The sequence below is a fragment of the Nanorana parkeri genome, unplaced genomic scaffold, assembly GCF_000935625.1.
Source record: "Nanorana parkeri isolate BGI_ZX_2015 unplaced genomic scaffold, ASM93562v1 scaffold3, whole genome shotgun sequence".
Taxonomy (NCBI): domain Eukaryota; kingdom Metazoa; phylum Chordata; class Amphibia; order Anura; family Dicroglossidae; genus Nanorana; species Nanorana parkeri.
The window spans coordinates 1205430-1226105 of record NW_017306271.1 but is presented as its reverse complement, the minus strand read 5'-3'; the positions used below and the strand labels follow the sequence as shown (position 1 = coordinate 1226105).

Genomic DNA, 20676 nt, shown 5'->3' with positions numbered 1-20676 from the left:
GCTGTTCATCTGATATTTTAAGAAGGATCAGAACATGAAGCTGTGGGGGATGCCAACGGGAGGGGGCAATTTCCAGGATGCAGCATGAAATGGGAAGATGCATTGCAGTCCACATTCATCTGGACCTGAAATTTGAAGCGGCTATTTGCTTAAAACAAACCTAACATCAGACCTAGCACTGTGGAGTGCCAAATGTCTGCCTCAAAGTTTGTGCACAGTGGAGCCCCCTTCAAATCTCTAACAGACCCCGATCTAGGTTAATAGCCTGATCTTGATGGGGGCCACACATCGGTCTTTAAGTATTTTGCATACTTTAAAAAGGGTGCTCTGACTGACAAAAGACTGAGAAGCAGTGGTCTAAGATATGCCATCAATTTGGAGAGATTTCATTCTACTTCCTATTGTGTCTCTGGGACAGGAAGTGAAGAAAAATCTTAATTCTTTCCTACTTTATCCAAGGCTACACAAAAAGCGTTGGCTTTACATACACTCTCCTACTCTAGCCATATCTAAACAAAAAAAAGTTTTGCTATACATACAATGTAAAAAAAAAACGCCGAGACTCTCCAGATCACCCTGCCTTTGCTGCTTTCAATTGAACTAAACATGACCAAGGCAAAGAACTTGGATTCGAGATTTTGTAGTAATAACTTAGCTGCAGCCAATTAGCTTCCAGGGCTCCAAGTCACGTGGACTTGTTGGTGTGCCGTTCATGTGACCGCACTCGGCTTCCGTACGTACGGGAGAGGAAGGAGTGCGTGTTGATCTGCGCAGCCCGGGTGACGTCTCCCCATGATGGCTGCTGCAATGGCGGAGCAGGAGGGCTCCAAAGGCAGCGCCCGGAACCGGGGAGGAGTGCAGCGTGTGGAGGGGAAGCTTCGGGCCAGCGTGGAGAAGGGAGATTACTACGAGGCTCACCAGATGTACCGCACACTGTTCTTCAGGTATGGAGCGGACATCTCGCCGGGGCTATAATGTTCCAGAGCTTTCCAGGGCCCTTTCCTCCGGCGCCCGCTGATTGGCCGCTGGCGTTCTGGTTGCTAGGGGAGGCGGGGCTTCTCCGGAGTTGTTGTTTTACTGGATATGCTTCTTGTCAATCAGTGGGTAGTGCTATGTTAACTTTTCAGCTGCTAGACCCTCGTGAATCGTTCTTGGTCGCTGATTGGCTTGAGTCTTCTAGTTGCTATGGGGGCTGATCCTCTTCGGCTGTACCCTGGGCCTGGGAGGATTACTGGGCTTTTAGTTGTTTTGGGGGCCACTGGTTCCCAGACTGACGGTGTGCATAGTTACAGCTGCTCACCAGCCACGTCCATGGCAATCCATACGTGTCAGTGTGGTGCTAACATCTGCTGTGTTATCTGGCAGGACTCCCAGGCTGGTGTTCCCAGTGTGTATAACTGCCAAGTATTATTATTATTATTATTATTATTATACAGGATTTATACGGCACCAACAGTTTGCGCAGCGCTTTACAATATAAGGAAGATATTACAATCACAATACAAGACAAGATGGTAAAGAATAATTTCCACACACATGGCTTCCCAAAGGTTGGATTGATGCTTCTTACCTAAGAATCTGCGGTGATCGCTCTGCCTGCACCATTTCCACATCCTAAACTGGCCACAAGCTGATCTCCATGAGCCACAAGAACAGTGTGACAACATATTTCACGCCTAACAACCATCTCCTCCTAGTAACTGGCTTTCCATTGGCTAAAACAAAATGCTCCCGACTGAAAGTGTGCGAAAACGCACCCAAAAAAAAATCGCCAAAATTGCTTGGTAATGCTCATGCATGAATGGGGCCGCATGCAATGGAGTAGGGATGAGCTTATGTTTGGATTGAACCCGGACGGAAGCCGTCAGTGCTGTGGCCAGGTCATTCCCCACTCTGCATGTACACAAAAGAGCAGGATGCTGGTGACATCATTGACTTTATATGGTCACATGGTCATATTTGGTCAATTACATTGACTTGAAGTGACCATAAAAGGTCAATGTAGTCACCAGCATCCTGTCTTTGTTTACATGCAGTTTTAGGTGGGGGAATATCCTGGCTGCAGCTGATAGGCCAACATTGACACCTCATATCTGGACTCGGATGAGGTTGGGTTTGCTCTGAACTGGAGCTCATCCCTGCTGTGGAGTAGAGAGAGGCCAGTAAGGCGGGGCTTCACTCCCTGTATACAAGCCCATAAAATCACATTCTAAATGCTTACTAGCAGCAGTTTTTATTTCTAGAAGGGTGTCTGGTTACACTGTTGCTTTTTAACATATGCATTCCAACGCACTAAAACTCATGTCTAATGTCCCCATATTAAAAAAAAAAAGTCTGCTCCCATTTCTGCAGTGCAGTGCGTTTTGAAAAATACAACATGTCTGGTTTTTATGTATGTTTTAGTGCATTAGCCCATGGAAGTCCAAAGCAATGCATCACAACACGTATCTTATGTTTTGATGCATTGATAACTAGGGATGCACCAATACCGTTTTTTCAGTATTGAGTACCGATATTTCGTTGTCGGTATTCGCCGATACCGAGTACCGGCGCTTCCGCTCTCATGGAGCCGGGCACGGAATGACCCGGCTTCTTGATTTCCCAGGAAGCCGGCTCCATGCTGATTGGCCGGGTAAGCCGTTTTCCTGGTCGATCAGCATGGAGACGGCTTCCCAGGCAATTAGGACGCTTGGCGAGTAATGACCCGGCTTCCTGATTGGCCATGAAGCGGGCCCCATGCTGATTAGCTGGAAAGCCATCTTCCCAGGCAATCAGCATGGAATCAGCTGTTCGGCTGGCCCGATGCTGATTGCCCAGGAAGCTGGTTCCTCAGCCAATCAGCATAGAGCCGGATTCCTGGCCAATCAGGAAGCCGGGAGGTGGGGCCATTACTCGCTGCCCGACTTCCTGTTTGCCCGGGAAGTCAGCTCAATGTTCCCCCTACAGCACTGCCGGCCAGAGGAAATCTTGCTCTGACCAGAACTTCCATTATCGGGGAAGGTATCGGAGCATTTGGGCAAGTACGAGTACTCGCCCAAATACTCGGTATTGGCACCGATACTTATACTAGTAGAGATCTGGATAGAGGAAAAGCAGTGGATGTGGTATATCTGGATTTTTCGAAAGCATTTGACACAGTACCACATAAACGCTTACTACACAAGTTGAGGTCTATGGGCGTAGCTGAAATGTGTACATGGATAGAAAACTGGCTACAGGAACGTGTCCAGAGAGTATCTATAAATGGCTCCTTTTCAGATTGGTCAAGTGTCAGGACTGGCGTGCCCCAGGGTTCTGTGCTAGGCCCCATATTATTCAACCTGTTTATTAACGATATCGGGGAGGGCGTAAATAGCCATGTTTCTGTGTTTGCAGATGATACCAAAATTGGGAGGGTTATAGACTCTCGGACCAAGATAGTATAACATTACAGGAGGACCTGGATAAAACAGCGGAGTGGGCAACTATATGGCAAATGAGGTTTAATGTTGATAAATGTAAAGTTATGCACTTTGGGGTTAAAAATAGGCAAGCAGAATACACATTAATGGGGACTCCACTAGGGAAAATGGAAAAGGAAAAGGAAAAGTATTTGGGGGTCATTGTAGACCACTGATTAAATAATAGCTTGCAATGCCAGGCTGCTGTAAAAAAAAAAAGGGAATGTACTGCAGAGACAAATCTATAATTTTGCCACTTTATAGATTGCTGGTTCGACCTCATCTGGAGTATGCGGTCCAGTTTTGGTCACTAATACACAGAAAGGATGTCCTGGAGCTGGAAAGAGTCCAGAGAAGGGCAACCAAACTAATTAAAGGAGAACTATGAGGTGAGTGCTTTTCACTCACCTCATAGTTCTAGCCGACCTGTGACAATGAGACATACACACATACGGGCGTTCGCTCACCTCTCGATCCTGTCACGGCTCTCTGCCGTGACAGGGGGAGGGGCTGGATTCCCCCCTCCACGCTCCGATCCGCCAGCGCTGACTGGCGGAACGGACGGGGGAGGGCGCGGGTACAGCTGGCTCTGCCTCTAGATAGGTAGAGCCAGCTGTCAGTCATGCAGCTGGGCGGATCCAGACATAATTGTCGGGATCCGCTTCAGCTGCGGCGTCTCAGTATACCGCGAGCAGCAGTATGTTCCCTATGCTGTAATAGGGAACACCTAGAGCAATAGAGAGCTCAAAGCAACCAGTCAGATCCCTTGTTTCATGCAACAGAAGAATTCTGTGAGGTGACACCAATCTGTAGGTCATCCTCTCTTTATCTGTACTTAGAAGCCCCACCCATGCTTCACTACCTTCTATTGTTTTATGATGCAATTCATTTGGTTAAATATTACTAAATAGAAGTCAGTATAATCCTGTGATAAGCAGATTTTGTCATCAGCGATTGGTCAAAAACAGGAACAAGAATTTCCAGGAGAACATCTACAAAACTTACAAGTGTCTGTTGCAGCTGGTAACAATGAATATGGCTGCTGCTGTTACATCTCCTTCATGAAATGATGGCTGTGTGTGCTAACATCATCACCTACCTCCAGAGAACAGCTGACACTGATACTTTGATTTCCTGTATGTCTTGTTTTACAGATATATGTAAATATTATAGAGACATGAATGTAATGTACTCTCCCTAACAAAAAAAACAACAATCGGCATCAAGTAAATAAGGACCACTCGTAGTGATATATAAGTTGGTTTATATAAAGTGTTTTATATTTATCAATACATTTAAGGAGGACCTGTCAGAATGACTGAGATGCTTATCCAGCCCTGGACCCCAACTACTTGAAGTGGTAACAGTTCCAAAACGGAGCACATCTCTGCAGTGTCTTGTACAGTGATATAGCTACCCCAGGGGTAGGCAACCTTGGCACTCTAGCTGTTGTGGGACTACAAGTCCCATGAGGCCATGCAAGACTGATAGACACAGGGAAGACTCCTAGAGAAAGAGGCATGATGAAATCTGTAGTGTTACTATACCTCGAGTGCCAAGGTTGCATACCCCGGGGTACCCCAACTCTAGCACTACCTCAACAAGTAAATGCAATCTCCCGGAAATGGCCAGGGTCCTCAGGTGTCCACAATGAGTTTTATTACGCAGGAAGTTGGGAATCCTCTCGGCTTCCTGTTCAGTGATCCAGCAGATCCTACACTGACAGCTGTTCGGTGCGGTATCCTTAGAAGGATCTCTGCTTTCAGAAAATATATTACTGTAGTTTTTGTATCTCCATGATGTTGATATCTGTATTAAAGTGAGACTCTGCTCTTCCCGTTCAAGGTAAAGAAACGGGTTTACTTAAATGACTCTAAATTCAGGAGTTATCTAAGAATCTTCAAAATGCATTCAAGTACCTTAACTATTATCAGAAATGTATCTTATTTGTGTATCAGTCAGCTGTAGGTCCTCAAATCATCTCTGAATTGGTGCTGACACTGTCCTTCCTTCTGGAGGGGGGCTACTTTTATTCCCCATGGTCCCTGTGTGTGTTGTAAAGTAGTCACCAATCCAGACTCACTCCCATGATGGACTACAATCTCAGTACAAATTAATAAACTAACCGCGAGATTGTATATGACATCATACTACGTATGTGGAAAAAGGTAATGGTTTGAAAGTATTGTGCACAGTACACCATTGCAGAGAGATGTAGGATTGTCTTCTGCATACTTGGTGATCTCCAGTCCAACTCCAGACAAAACATTCCTTTTTTACAGGGTTATTCACTAAAGGGTGAAGAGTTGGAAGAAGGCAGGAGAAGTGAACAATCTAGGACAACATAGCTGAACTGGAAATTGAGCTGAATTGGAGAATTTTTCCAGTTCAGCTATGTTGTCCTAGATCAGGGATGGCCAAACTGCGGCCCTCCGGCTGTGGTGGAACTACAAATCCCCATGAGGCTTTGCAAGATTCTCACAGCCACAGACATGACTCCCGGAGAGAGATGCTTCATGGGATTTGTAGTTTCACCACAGCTGGAGGGCCGGAATTTGGCTACCCCTGTGATTGTTCACTTCTCCTGCCTTCTATGCAAAACTAACAGGGTTATTCACTAAAGGGTGAAGAGTTTGGATAACAGGGAAGTGTTAGATTTTTATTTTTGCTTGTCTATTGCACTGTTTAGACAATTGAGTATCACCTGGACAGGAGGGCACAGACAGCACACTAAGCCCTCATTCACACGAGAAACGGCCGGCCCGTACAGATCCGTGCTGCTTGCACGGCCATATCAGGCAGCTCCCAGGAAGGACAGGCTGCTGCGGGTGATTACACGCAGCAGCCTGTCCTCCTCTATGGGAGTACGCCGTCCTACGCTCACCCGCTCATCTGTGCGGGTGTCCATACTCGTACGCTGACGGGATGGATCCTGTCCATAAAGAAGGACAGACTGCTGTGTACAAATCACACACAGCAGCCTGTCCTTCCCGGGAGCTGCCCGATATGGCCGTGCACGCAGCATGGAGCTCCACGGGCAGTCCGTTACTCGTGTGACTGAAGGCTAAACCTAGCATGTTTTGTTACAGTTTGTCCCCATTGGAGAGATTGTTGATCATTTCCTGGGCCTCTGATGACTTGTCACTAGGAAGGAAGTGAGAGGAAATCTTACCAGAGGGGACACACAACAGTAGGCCTGACAGGGTCTCTCCTTTCAGCAATAGTTCTGTTCAGAAGTTTTTGGCAGGAGCCTGGCTTTAGGTTTACACAGATGTGGTTCTAGCAGGATGTGGATAAAATCTGATCTTGTAATTTGATTTGCCTGAGCTGGCAGTTCTGCCCGAGCGATCTCCTTACAAATGGTAACTTCTCAGCTAAAGTTACTCTTGTTTGTTTTTTAGGTATATGCCACAGAACAAACACACGGAAGCCAGAGAATTAATGTATTCTGGAGCTCTGCTGTTTTTCAGCCACGGTCAAGTAAGAACATATCCACACTCTATCAATGTCACATTGGCTGCAGCTATTAAAATGTAACTCTGTTGCCTTATTTGGCAGTGCGCGGGGCTCTTCCCGCAGTTTTAATCCAGTGACATGTACAATCAGCTTTTCCCCCTGTGAGAACTATAGATGTGTGTGTTTTACTTTTCCGGAAAACCTTCTTTTTAAATACTTTAATTTGCCTTGCAGCAAAACAGCGCTGCTGATCTGTCCATGCTTGTGCTGGAGTCACTAGAAAAATCTGAAGCTAAAGTAACGGAAGACTTATTAGGTGAGTATGAACTGATGTCAAATTTCCTTCTTCCTTCCTTAAAGCCAAACCTCAGGCACAAAAAAATACAACACTAAAATAAGTAAAAGGGATCTGTTTTACCTGCCCATTGATTAGTATTTCTGCCCATCCAGTCCTGAGATGTGCACAACAAATCCAAAAAAGTACAGACCAGCGCTAAGTAGAACCCTCAGTCCAGAAATAATTCTTGCAATCCAGTAAGGCTGCCCCGTTCCAGACAAGGGATTCCGTGCACTGCATAAAACATTAAAAAAAACAACACCGGGCCCCTTTCCTGGTGCAGTAATCCTTTTTATTAATAAAATCTAGAAATTCTTATACTCGCCAAGGACTCTCCTTGGTGAGTATAAGAATTTCTAGAGCATCTATTTTATTAATAAACACTGATATGTGCACAGCCTGACCAGACAGCATAGCCAGACTGCTGACCTGACTCTACCACTGTTAAGCAACCCTGCTATGTCCCCTCCATACCCCCAGTGTGTGACTGGACAGTGAAGGAGCAGCAGCTGAATGCTCTTTCCTCTTGTTGACATGTTACTTTTCAACACATCATACCTAATACTCCCCAACTGCTTCCCCTCTCTCTCCCTTTCTGAGGCTGCTGTATATGGGGGATTGCAAGTAGCTGGTATTGGTCCTATTTCGGTACTTACACTAGTTACATATAAAGTACATTTAATTAATAAATACTTGAGTTTTTTTTAATATCTGTTTGGAATTAAACTTTAAAGAAACCTGCTTTGCAGAATGATGGGGTGGCAATGGCTGAAGTCTTCTGATTAGCTGCTTGTCTGAATAGATTTAGTACCCTCCAAGTTCCTAATATGCAACCAATATGATGGTCATGATTTCCACCATTGCTTTGACTTTACTGGCAACCTATTTGTCCTAGATCATTTTCTGAGGCAGTATTGATGGGGAAAGATTAGCGTGACAACAAAGCTGCTTGCAGCCTCCTTAAATAAAACATAATTTCTGCAATGGGGGATGATAAACACAAATCTTTATGAGTGTGCTGACTATTGAAGCTATTTTTTGCAGTCATGTTAAAATCCGAATCTTAAGCTAGAAAATTGCTTAAAACCCCCAAAACAATTATATATTTTCTCAACTCACGCGGTAGAATAAAAAGATGGTAGTTGCTCGTACCTACTATTTGAAATTTATTGTGGGGTCAAACAACTAAAAAAAAAAAAAAAAATGTAAAGTACTCTTATTACTTTATGAATACATTAGCCATTTAGGTTATGAAGACATTACTGGCCATTACCTCTCTCTATTTGGCGCCTGTCTGTACAATTTACATTTTCATCAAGGAATGTACTATTTTACATGTTCTCTTGTTCCAAATAAAATGTACATGTATTAAAATCTTGTACATTTTTTTTTTTTTGTAGAAAACTTGGCCAAATTGTTTAGTTTGATGGATCAAAACTCCCCGGAGCGAGTGGCGTTTGTGTCCCGGGCTCTCAAATGGTCCTCTGGAGGGCCAGGAAAACTAGGTCACCCAAAGTTACACCAATTACTAGCTATTACGTTATGGAAAGGTAGGTTATACTGCCATCTGACATTTGATTGATCTTACAAAGTAGATGATGTTTATAGACCATTCGATCCCTATTTTATTACATCTGGGCTTCTGTATGCACTCTGATATGCAGTTTCTTTTTATAGAACCTCTTGAATGAAAAGCTACTCGTCATGCTAATTCTGCCAGTTATTCTAATTTATAATGCGATTCCTAAATCTAGATATAAGGCCTAATTTATTACTGTGACTGAAATAAGTCAAGCATGAGATGTTTTATGTGTCAAAACTTTCACATTGAGTGGATCGTATCTCCATCATCTTATTGTGGACTTCAGTGGGATGCACTCTGATCCTGTCACGCATGCGGTTACAGCAATCTGCATTCTGCCCAAGGTACCGATCTAGGCGCACACATGTTACAGGAACCATTCACTGGTGCCCAGGCTTTCAAATAATCCCTCCCATATCTGGGATCAGCCACTAAGAGAAGAGGCCCATCACTAAATTCTAAAGATCAAATATATTGATCACACATTTCCTGGACACAGGCTCCACATCTGATGCATTTTACTCTTAGGAGGGCTTAGGTCTAGAGGTTCCTCTACAACTAAGCCCCGCTATGGGTGAAGCGCATTAGGGCGGAGCCTGTGTCTGGCGGGAAATATGCCCCTTTTTCCTCTCTGTGACCCATGCAGTTACTTTTGAGGGCTCATCTTTCTATGTGACCCTTGCCTAGAAACTGTGTTGACTTTAGCATTGAATCACATTTAATCTTGTCTTCTGGAGATTAAAAGCAAACATCTGGTTACCATTATGCAACAGTAATTTCTTCCTTTTTTCAGAGCAAAACTATTATGAGTCCCGGTATCACTTTCTGCACTCATCAGATGGTGAAGGCTGCGCCAATATGTTAGTAGAATACTCGTCTACCCGTGGCTACCGCAGTGAGGTGGATATGTTTGTGGTACAGGCCGTCCTGCAGTAAGTACAGCAAACATTTGCCCATTTTTAAAAATATGATTGGAATGACCCATTTATTAGTCCATAATTGTAAATGATTGGCATGTATGTATTGTAAAGTTCAGGTGCAGAGTTTATAGTTCCCTGCCCTGTTAAGGTCACCAGATTTTTTTTTTATTATAAGGCTGCACCATGATGGCCTCTTGGTAGGTACATAGGAATTCACTATTCAGTGTTACATGCACAGTTCTTTAGCTCAGTGTTTGCAGAAAGAATGCAAAGACCTTTCGTCTGACCTCTCCTACTCCTAGGACGAAAGGTGTGTCTTTGCACAAACACATAAAAGGCCAATTTCATGGACAGTGTTTATTTCCGATCAGGAGGGGATCAGTGCACAGAACTCCTGCTGATCAGAAGTATGAAACAAATGTCACTTTTGTGACATGCAAACGTTTTTTCCTCTGTCCTATGATGGAGTTGAAAAAGTGCAATAACCGGACCCATGTTTTGTCTGTCGGCAGTTAGACATGTGCCCGTTTACATCTGATTACTTCAGGTCTGCCAAAATGCAACTCTTTTCCATTTTTATGTAAATGGGTACAGGCCTGTTTACATCTGCTGGCACGTAGACTAGAGCTGGCCATACACCTATAGATTATCTGCAGATTTTCTATGGTCAGATGGGAAAAGTGCAACAGATTCCTCCATCTATGCCACTGGGCGAAGCTTCACTATCTTGCTAGTCGGCCCCGCTGGCTCTTAAAATACCTGAAGAATGCCTGCATCCAATCCGATTGTTCAGGTATTTTGAGAGCCAGCGGGGCCGACTAGCAAGATACTGAAGCTTGGCCCAGTGGGAGATTCCTCTAGCCATACAGTTTAGTGTAGATGGAGGAATCTGTTGGGCTTTTTTCATCTGACCATAGAAAATCTGCAGACAATCTAAAGGTGCATGGCTAGCTTAACATTGAACTTCCGATCAAGTCCTCCAAAAAAAGTTGGACCTGATTGTAACGCTGTTTGAAAGGGGACATGCGTGTGATTTTATGTGTTTGTTTTCTCACAAACTGACTAAGGTCTAGGTCCGGTAGCCCCATAGACCTTGTAGAGCTTTGGGTGGTATAAAGCTTTTATTCGGCCTCATTCACACTGGAATTGGCCCGCATGTACAGCTCCGTGCTGCGTGCAGGGCAGTATTAGGCAGCTCCTGGGAAGGACGGGTGCTGGGCGTGATAAGTACGCAGGCCACGTCCTTCTCTATGGGACCACGCGGTCTTATGCTCACCTCAAGTGCAGGTCCGTAGGGGTGTATGTTTCTTGGCTCGCACGCAGACAGGATCCATCCTGTCAACGTACAAGTACGCTCACCCGCCCCCGTACAGACGTGCAGGGTGGGTGAGCGTAGGCGGGCGTACGGCCCTGTAGTCCCATAGAGAAGGACGGGGGCTGCGTACTAATCACACGCAGCACCTGGCCTTCCCGGGAGCTGCTCGGTACGGAGCTGTACGCGCGGGCCAATTCCAGTGTGAATTAGGGCTTACTCGGTTCACATCATACCTGGTAGCCAGACCTCATTATTAGTCTCCGCATATGAGAGCGAGCTCTAAGCATGTCGGCTCAATCTGCTGCGTAGTGAAATGGCTGACAGAACCCTAAAAAATATAGGCCATGAATAAAGAGATGCATGCTTGTTTTAGGAAACCCCTTAGGGGGCACCCTGATGGCCAGGTACTGACCTGAATTTAGTTAGTAGGTCTGACAGGCAGCAAATCCATGTTTCACAAGAACTAAGGGTTTCATCTCTATTTTGTACACTTCTGTATTTTGCTTAACCAAAAAATGAGTCCTGAAAAGGTGTTACATTGGATTGGTTAATACAGGGGCAAAGATGACATTCTGTAAATGCAGCATTGCATTGACTTTTCTTACCACTAAACTTGTGTGCCTTCATTTTAATTTTTTCTGGTAATGACTTTTGCATTTTTCTTTCAGGTTCCTCTGTTTAAAAAACAAAACCAGTGCATCAGTGGTTTTCACAACATATACAGAGAAGCATCCTTCAATAGAGAGGGGTCCTCCTTTTGTACAGCCCCTTTTAAACTTTATTTGGTTTCTACTACTGGCTGTTGAGGGGTAGGTTTTGTGGTTTACGTATTCTTGGGTATATTTTAGAACTATAAAAACTCTGGGGTAGAATCTAAGACAATTGTTCGGCTAACTAATCGATTTTGAAAATAATCGTTAGCTGCAGCTCTAGTTTTAAGAAAGTTTCATGGTGTGATACTGTCTTCTCTGCACAACTTATTTAATTATTATTTTATTTTGCATTGATTGGCTGCATTTTGCGTCATTGGTCCCTAGTGCAAGACAGCATATGCTTTCACTCAAAACAATGAACCTTTCAGGCAGAAAAAAACTATTTAAATTGAGTTTTGGGCAGCTCTGAGATGTCATGTGATTGAATACTACAAAAGGTGTGTCAATAATTCATATCTTGTAGGATCCTTTCATCATGCCCCTCAATCAATGCAGCAATTGTCCACTTTGAATGGTACACTTCCCTGAGAGATCTGTCCCATTTTAGTGTTTTACCCCCAGTCCTGTTGTGATGTAGTTGCATCAGAACAAATTACCTTTTTCACATTTTGTTTCTTGTACCAGGTCACTCTGATCCTGAAGAAGGGCTACACAGGGCCCTTCAGGATCACAGTGACCTGGTGCAAGAAATATGTGGTTTTGTACATAAATCAAACTAGTAGTGTAAGACTTACACAAGGATTAAATATTCATTTGTCTTTTTTAAAGGGATTTCTTTAAAGCACTTTTACTTACCTGATCCCTGCTCCCCGGGAGTCAGCTCTCACCTCACTCCCCTCGCCTTTTGCTGTAGACTGTCTCTTGGCATCCTCACATCTACTGAAGAGCTATGGGCCCTTAATTAGATGTAATGACGTCAGCGAGCCCTCCGACTATTGGCACAGAGTAGAGAGGAGGCTCTGGTCTTGGAGCCAGAGGGAGTGGAAATCAGGTAAGTAAAACTGTATTGAAGAATCCCCCTAGACAAAAAACAAGCAATTACCCTTTGCAGTGTGGGATAGACCCACTGCAAGGGCATTTTAACATTTTTATTTTTTCATCCTCTGATAGGCTTTAAAGCTTTAAGAATAAGAAAGTCTGGGAAAGGGGGCATTAAGGCCTTGTTCACACTAAATGCAGAGCAGATGTGCATGAGTTTCTGCACACGCAGTGCAGAGGGTTGTGCTGCGTTTTTGATGCGTTCTGGGCCGTTTTTGGTTAAAAAAAAAGTTTTTTTAAAGTTTTAAATGGGCTTTCAGTGCGTTCCAGGCGTTTGCATGCATTCCAGAGCAGGTAAAATAGGGCCTGCTGCAGTTTTTTTTACCTGCTCTGGAACGGAACGCTGCGATGTGAACTGGAGCTAAAAATACCATTGGAATACATTTGGACGCAGTTTTGCTCCGGTCTGTAACTGCTCTTCTCCTGGAACGCGCTTGGTGTGAACAAGGCCTAAAGCAAATCTGTTACTGTTCCCTGCGTTCACAAAGTACAGGTCTGCTTTTAAAGTATTTGGGGAGTTGTTTCCTGCTTGATTAATCAGCTAATCTCTAAGTTTTAAATGTGCTACCCCAGAAGCTCCTGGTAACTCTGATTTTTTTTCTTTGCAGTGGGAAATTAACCGTATTTACAGTATTGTGTGAACAGTATCAGCCATCTTTAAAAAGAGATCCTATGTATAATGAGGTAGGTTGGACATTTTTGCTGTGAAATATAGTATTGGTGTTTGTACACTCTAAACCCCAAAGTACGTGTACACCTTTTATTATTTATTTCAAGTGTTTCCAGTGAGGGGTACTGTTAATGCTACGACATAACATGACATTAAGGACAATTTGGCAACGTTTTTCCATCGTCGATTTTAATCGACTTAATCGAATAATTGTTGCAGCTCTAATTGTGTGTTCCCAGCCATTTAGCAACAGTTTGAGGAAGACGCTCTTGTCTATGAAGACAAGGCTTGAGAAGTTTGGAGTGGAGGAGCTGGGCTGGGCTGCATAGGACCATGACCTCACCACAGGGATGTTAGAATGCCGGATTACAATAATATAATATATGTGCCGCGCTTCTGAATTATGCATACAAGTCACAAAGATTTTTACAGATGTGTAACGATTTTTTTCCCCATAAAATATAAAACACCGTCATGTGCAAATTTATAACTATAAATGTCCAATCTTTGACATGAATATTCCTCAAGTGTTCAATCTTCCAAATGTGCCAAAGTCTTGCTCCACTCCCACACTTCTACCTCACAGTGAGCTGCTCCCCTTCAATGTTGACCGCAACGCAGGTCAAATATCGCTTAGGGAATCCCCAGGCAGAAAACTCTGATTCACACTTAATTTTCCTCCTCCACTTCCCCAGGGATTAGGAAACCGCCAGCAACTCTCCGCCACAGGTATTAGAGATGGAAATAAACACATTCCATAGCGTAAAACCGTTACAAAATATAAAATCCTTTATTAAAATCTACTTGCATGTAAAAACATGACCTAGGTGAAAGTGAACACAATCCTAGTATTCCTCAGGTCCCGGACTCCCCACCACTACCATAATCCAGCTCTCTCCACTCTAGCAGCCAGGGTACCGAATAGCAATTGTTACTGTGGCCTCTGTTCCGCTCTGCGCCTGTATGCTTCGCCCTACGTGTTACGTCACTTCTGAAGTTTGTGAATTGTATGCATGCTGTTCTAGTGTGTCACATATGTATAATTTATAAGCGTGGCATATATATTATTGTTTGTTGGAAGAGGAAACCACTTTGGCGTTTTAGTGCTTGCAGCTATTGGTATATTGGCGCAAGGTAATATCTACTATTCTGGAATGCCAAGTTGTATTGTCCTACATCAGGACCTCTTTTGGCTGAATAGGCATTTTCCCACAGACACACCCCAAGTTGTGGAAAGCCTTCCCAGAAGAGAGCATGTTAGTTACAAGAGGGGATCCAAATCCATACCAATTCCCATGGTTTCAGAATACGATGTCCAACCAACCTTATACACTGAGTGGCCAGATTATTATGACCACCTGACGTTTGTAGGCAAATTAGCTATAATGAGCTATAATTTGGCGCTGAAGTTGCTAGAGGGCCAGACCATTATAAATAGGGAAGCAGGTTGTTTACCACGACAGTAGAAGTGATTTTTTTCTGAAGATACGGGTAAACAACGCCATTTAACAGCCTTTGAACGTGGGATGATTGTTGGCGCTCGGAGCCATGGAGCGAGTATCAGCAAAACAGCAGAATTCGTTAAATGTTCAAGAGCAGCTGTTGTTAAAGTGTTTAAAGACTGGACTGTCAGCCGAAAATCTGGGTCTGAACGTGCGAATTGTGGCCGTCAGCGACTAGTCAATGTTAGGGCAGAACGGAGAGTGGCAAGACTACAAGACAACAGAAGGGCAACAGTGCAGTGTTAGATTCCTCACATCACCGTTCAACATCTCAGAGTCACGAGGCGGCCCAACAAAGTCATCTCGTGGAGTCATCTCGTGGCCCAACGAAGTACTGATGGGGTGGTCATAATAATCTGGCCACTCAGTGTATAAGTGTGATGATCTGGTGTCCACTAAATTTTGGTCTTCTAGTTTTTGTTGGGGTGGGGTTATGTTTCATGGGATTAGCTGGGACTCCACATGGCCCAGGAATAGTTTGCTTTTGGTTGGTAAAGGACAAATACCTGTACATTTTAGACTGATATACAGATCTGTTTTTCTCTTTTGTAGTATTTGGACAGGATAGGACAACTTTTCTTTGGCGTACCTCCTAAACAGTCATCTTCATATGGGGGATTATTGGGTGAGTAGAAAAGCTGAAGTAATGTATTCTAAAGGTGTACAACTCTGACTGTCATCCTCGTGCAACATTTACTGCCAGTTTAATCTTTGACCCAGTCAGTCTGAAAAATCTGATCCCATATATTCAGTAGTTGAAGAAATACTAAAGCTAGAATCTGTCAAACTACAGGGTTAGAACCTGACAAGAGGTTCTTGTAACCCTTCTACTGCTCCCAAAAATGGTGCATACATACACATACACTTCAACCTGCAACAGATTCTTGGAGAGCGTTTTTGAAAAGTTATAGGAGAACAAAATCCGATTAGCTGCCTTCCTAAACATTCATAGCAGACCATTGAGTCAGGGTTCTTCTGATGACCACTGCAGGTGATGGAGGACCATGCTTTATAAGGGTTCTTTGCCTGCTCCTTGATTAGCGAGGGCTTCTAACTATTTTTTTTAGCTTGAACTTGATGGATGTTGTTTTTCTTTTTTCAACATATGTGTAGATGAACAGGAATAATGAAACATTCAGTTTCTCATCTTCACTGGGGAAAGAAGACAGAAGCAGGCTAACACCTCCAGCCATAATGTGACATTGCATCATGATAGATTAATATCAGACAGTAGATTATGATACCATGCCAGCCCAGCCACAAATAACACTTCTGTTACACTATACAATAACTGAGCTCACAACTTTGCACACTAGTATAGTTATAGGTTTTATAGATATGTGAACATGATCGGCTTCAAGTAAAAAAAAAAAAGCAATGGTATTAATGTCAGTGTTTTTAAACACCCCATTCCTTCCTGTTACTGTAAATCATTATATTCAGAGGGCAGGAATATGTGTTCTTTGCTTTTGCAGTTTGTTTCACGCCTGGTAGAACTGCACACCGAGCACCAATCATCAATCAATTGATTGTGATTGATGCTCCGCTTTCTCCGTACAGGTCTATAGGTGAGGTAGGTCATGACTGAAAGCAGCAGACGTTCTCCAATGCCAACTTATCTTATCTCAGGAAACCCTGTCATTGTAGAAAGGCATAGGTTAACATTGAGCTCCTCTGAAAGATGCTTTTTGCCTCTTTCCTGCTGGCTTCTTGCCTTTAGTACATTGAGTCATTGGCCAGACACAAGTACACTTGCTTTTTCAATGTGCTCAATACTTGCATCTAGGGATGCACCGATACTTTTCGAGTACCAATGCCGATACTTGGCATTTTCATGAGAACTACCAGGGTTGCAGCTACCTGGCTCTGGCGCTCAACCACTGTCCTAAAATCATTAGTCTGTATTGTCACATGACCATAAACAAAAATGTATCAGTACTTGTACTTGCAAAACTGGTATCTGTGCATCCCTTTTATGTATAAAAACAAAATCGTACATTAAAACAGAGATGTACAACTCCCAGGAGCTCCGTGTGCTCCTTACAAATGACAGCTGCCTCCTAACTTTTTAATTTTTCTCTAGTGTAGTCTTGGAGCTGGAAAAGTATCCGTACCTGTACTTGGACCGAGTACTGTACTTGGTATCAGTGCATCCCTACTTGCATCAGTTACTCAAAGCATTGACGCTAGGGGACTAGCATAGCGTGTTCAGGAGGACTGCAGTTCCTTTAGTCCTGGACGCATACCACATTTCCTGAAATACAAATGATCACTACAAAGAACATTTAGAAATAAAATATGAAATATAGTATACAAATCTAGAGCAGCCAAAGTGTAAAAAATGTTAATACATAATCAAAAAATTACTTTCAAACTTTACAGTAATATATTTATCATGTGTGTAAATTGTAACCATAAACCTTTTATTTGCTCCATTTTAATTATACAACTGAGAGCATTTGTTATATATGTGATAATTAAAATACCTGTCGATCCCATCAGAGATCTTGTGAGCCGATAACTTCTGTGCTCTCTTACTGTGGTATCTCAAGGAATCTAATCGGCCCTCACGGTTCTCATCTTGGACAACAAAGCCCTCCCCTCCTAAAGGTGAGGGGGTGGGGTGTACAGTCATGTGAAAAATTAAGTACACCCCGTGGAAATTCTTTACTTTTTTAACATCTTTGGGCAGCAAACATTAGATCTTTTTATTCAAGCAGTGCCTACAGATAAAGGTGATTATATTTGCATAAAAACAATTATATACAACAAAGATTAAGGCCTGGTACACACCTGGGCGTTTTACAGCGCGTTCCTACGTGCTGTAAAACGCTCAACATGTGAAAACCAATAATTGCCTATGGGCATGGTTCCCACCTGGGCGTTTCACAGCGCATAGGAACGCGCTGTAAAACGCCCTACGCCCAAAGAAGTACAGGAGCTTCTTTGGGGCGTATTTGCCGCGCGTATCCATTACGATACAGCCAGATAGCCCTCGGAAACGTGCGTTTGCAAATCACGGTAAAAACGTGCGGGAAGAAACACGCATATTCCGTATGCCCAGGTGTGAACCCAGCCTAATAGATGTAATAGTGTGCTGTAGGAAAAGTTGAAAGGACCTTGGCATCAGAAGCTAGTATTGCCCCCTGTAGCCGAAATGAGGACTTGAGGGCATTTTGTATACCTGCCCGCCAGTCTCTGACATTACATCAGTGATGTTTTCACCACTGCTCCATGCAAAGTTCCTTCAGTTGCAAGATGTGTCTGTGTGTGTTTGCCTGCATGAACTTTTAAAAATCCCTCTACAAAATTTCAATGGTGTAATAGTGTGTTGTAAAAAAAGTAGGAAGTAACTGGAAATATATTTATTTTTTTGGAGCTAATCTTCTGGAGCAGCCATGATCTTAGTATAACTTTTTCAGGACTGTGCCAATATATATGTACGGTGGTCATGAAGTTGTTAATTTAGATCATGAAAATGAATATAGTGTCAAATTTATGTTTGTTTTAAGTATTTTCCCGCTTATCTGTAAGCAGTATTTGTATTAAGATCTAATATTTAAATAAACCAAAAAAGATCTGCACCAGTGATGATACAAGAAAAGGCGAAAAAGACCTAATAAGCACTACAATTATATCTGATATAATACAAAATATATAGGCAATATTGTGCCGAGCTGAACAAACAATCAAATATAAACAGTGAAAAATACAACAATGATTATAGGCTGAACTCAAAGCACACAGCATAGACAGTGAAATAAAGTCCAAGACGAATCAAACAATGCGATGTGTACAAACAACACGAGCAGTCCTCTGAAGCAGACTTTATAGTGTGCAGGACAACGGACTGTTTGGTAATCCTTCACCTCCACCAAGTGAATGTACAAATTACAAAGGAGTGCTCCCCTGGGTCTGTGGACCTACAAGCGCGTTTTCCCTTAAGAGTTTTTATCTAATTTTATATTTTTGGATGGTACGCACTATGGGGGGGAATATACAACTGAAGAAGTAGTGCAATCTCTGATGAAAACAGATACAAAACATGTGCAGTTGGAAAAGCAGTGTAAGCTCCGGTCAAAACGGGCACGTGTTGAAAGACAGATTTGCACATAAAGAAAATTATCTAAGAGGCTAAAACTGTCGTAATTGCTTTGATAAATTCCCCCCTGTGTGTCTTCTGCATTGTTTCTTCTCAATCTGATGAGTGTATCTACGACCTTAAAGGATCTCTTTTACTCTGGTACTACGTGCCTCCCTCCCCCTCTTAGGCTGGGTTCACACCTGGGCGTACGGAATATGCGCGTTTGCCGCGCGCTTTACCGCAATTTGCGGTAAAAGAAACGCGCGACAAAGGCTCGTTCCCGAGGGCTATCCGGCTGTATCCTAATGGATACGCGCGGAAAATACGCCCCAAAGAAGCTCCTGTACTTCTTTGGGCGTAGGGCGTTTCTCAGCGCGCTCCTACGCGCTGAAATACGCCCAGGTGGGAACCATGCCCATAGGCAATTATTGGTTTTCACATGAGCGTTTTACAGCGCGTCTCTACGCGCTGTAAAAGGCACTTGAGGAGACCTACTCTGTGGGTCCACCGATCCAGGGGAGCACTCCTTTGTAATTTGTACATTCACTTGGTGGAGGTGAAGGATTATCAAACAGTCCGTTGTCCTGCACACTATAAAGTCTGCATCGGAGGACTGCTCGTGTTATTTGTACACATCGCATCGTTTAATTTGTTTTAGACTTTTTCACTGTGTATGTTATGTGGTCTGAGTTCAGCCTATAATCATTGTTGTATATTTCACTGTTTATATTTGATTGTTTTTTCAGCTCTGCACAATATTGTATAAAAAGATGTAATATTTGCCTCTTCAAATATGTTTAAAAAGTCAACAATTTCCATGAGGTGTACTTACTTTTGCACATGACTGTATTTTGTGACAGCATTTGCTTTTTTAATTCAGAAAAGGTACTATATTGTCTTGTCTGCTACAGAAAATTAGCAGCTGACCACATTTCTGGCAGACCAGCGGGTATTTTTCTGCACTTGCGAGATCTTTAAATGGATACAACATGTGCATGTATTGTAGAGATGTACTTAATGAATATACACTGTACATGGGGTTTTTAAATGCTAATCACTCATGGGATCCTATTTGAACTGTAGTTTTTTTTGTCTTTATTTTTGTGTGTTTTATTGTTTTTACAAAGGTAACCTGTTGAATAGTCTAATGGGGGCTGGTGAGGATGAGGATGAAGTGGAGGACGGCCAGGATGACAGCAGCCCTATCGAATTAGATTGAGAGAGAATCTACTGACTGGGAGCTGCATGAAGAGAACAATATAAACTGGAGCTGAAAACAGACTTCTTTCCATGATGAGTCTTTGAAGGGACGTTAGTGGGCAGCTGTACTGAGCTGCCCTCTTATCCCGATGATGGAAGAGTTTAAGTGTTTTGCTCTAAATAAATTATTTCACGGGGTAGCTGATAAAGAATAGTTAGAGTGAATGTTGGCAATCTTACCCAGCCTGCTCTCTATATTTTGTATTCTTTCTATGAATGCCAAGCAAGAACATAGTTTTCTTACAGCGTGACAGCCAAGCAGATCAACCTATCGTACTCCCTGCACCATGCGTCTCTTTTCAACCTGTCACTCCCCTATATAGCTTAATGGCTACCATGGCAACAAGAACTCTGTTAAT

The 20676-nt window shown here is 43.1% G+C and overlaps 2 protein-coding genes across 2 annotated transcripts in view; both read left to right on the top strand.

Annotated features, from left to right (window-relative positions):
• Positions 1–7604, top strand: part of SUN1 (Sad1 and UNC84 domain containing 1) — a 74605-nt gene extending 67001 nt beyond the window's left edge. Inside the window, exon 24 of the mRNA XM_018571420.1 lies at positions 7594–7604. The gene's annotated coding sequence lies outside the window, so the exon portion shown is untranslated. The remainder of the gene's footprint in view (positions 1–7593) is intronic.
• GET4 (golgi to ER traffic protein 4) lies at positions 717–20466 on the top strand. The gene is made up of 9 exons (XM_018571533.1): positions 717–944; positions 6842–6920; positions 7131–7212; positions 8634–8783; positions 9609–9747; positions 11719–11859; positions 13410–13485; positions 15526–15598; positions 20185–20466. Exons 1-9 carry the CDS (start codon positions 793–795, stop codon positions 20274–20276), a joined length of 984 nt encoding a protein of 327 aa, XP_018427035.1. The 5' UTR covers positions 717–792; the 3' UTR covers positions 20277–20466.
• The last annotated feature ends 210 nt before the right edge of the window (positions 20467–20676 follow it).

Coding starts and splice junctions, on each gene's coding strand:
- GET4 (XM_018571533.1), top strand. CDS start 793: ATGATGGCTGCTGCAATGGCGGAGCAGGAGGGCTCCAAAGGCAGCGCC. Junction 6,921..7,130: donor TGTTTTTCAGCCACGGTCAA/GTAAGAACATAT, acceptor TTTGCCTTGCAG/CAAAACAGCGCTGCTGATCT. Junction 8,784..9,608: donor AGCTATTACGTTATGGAAAG/GTAGGTTATACT, acceptor TCCTTTTTTCAG/AGCAAAACTATTATGAGTCC.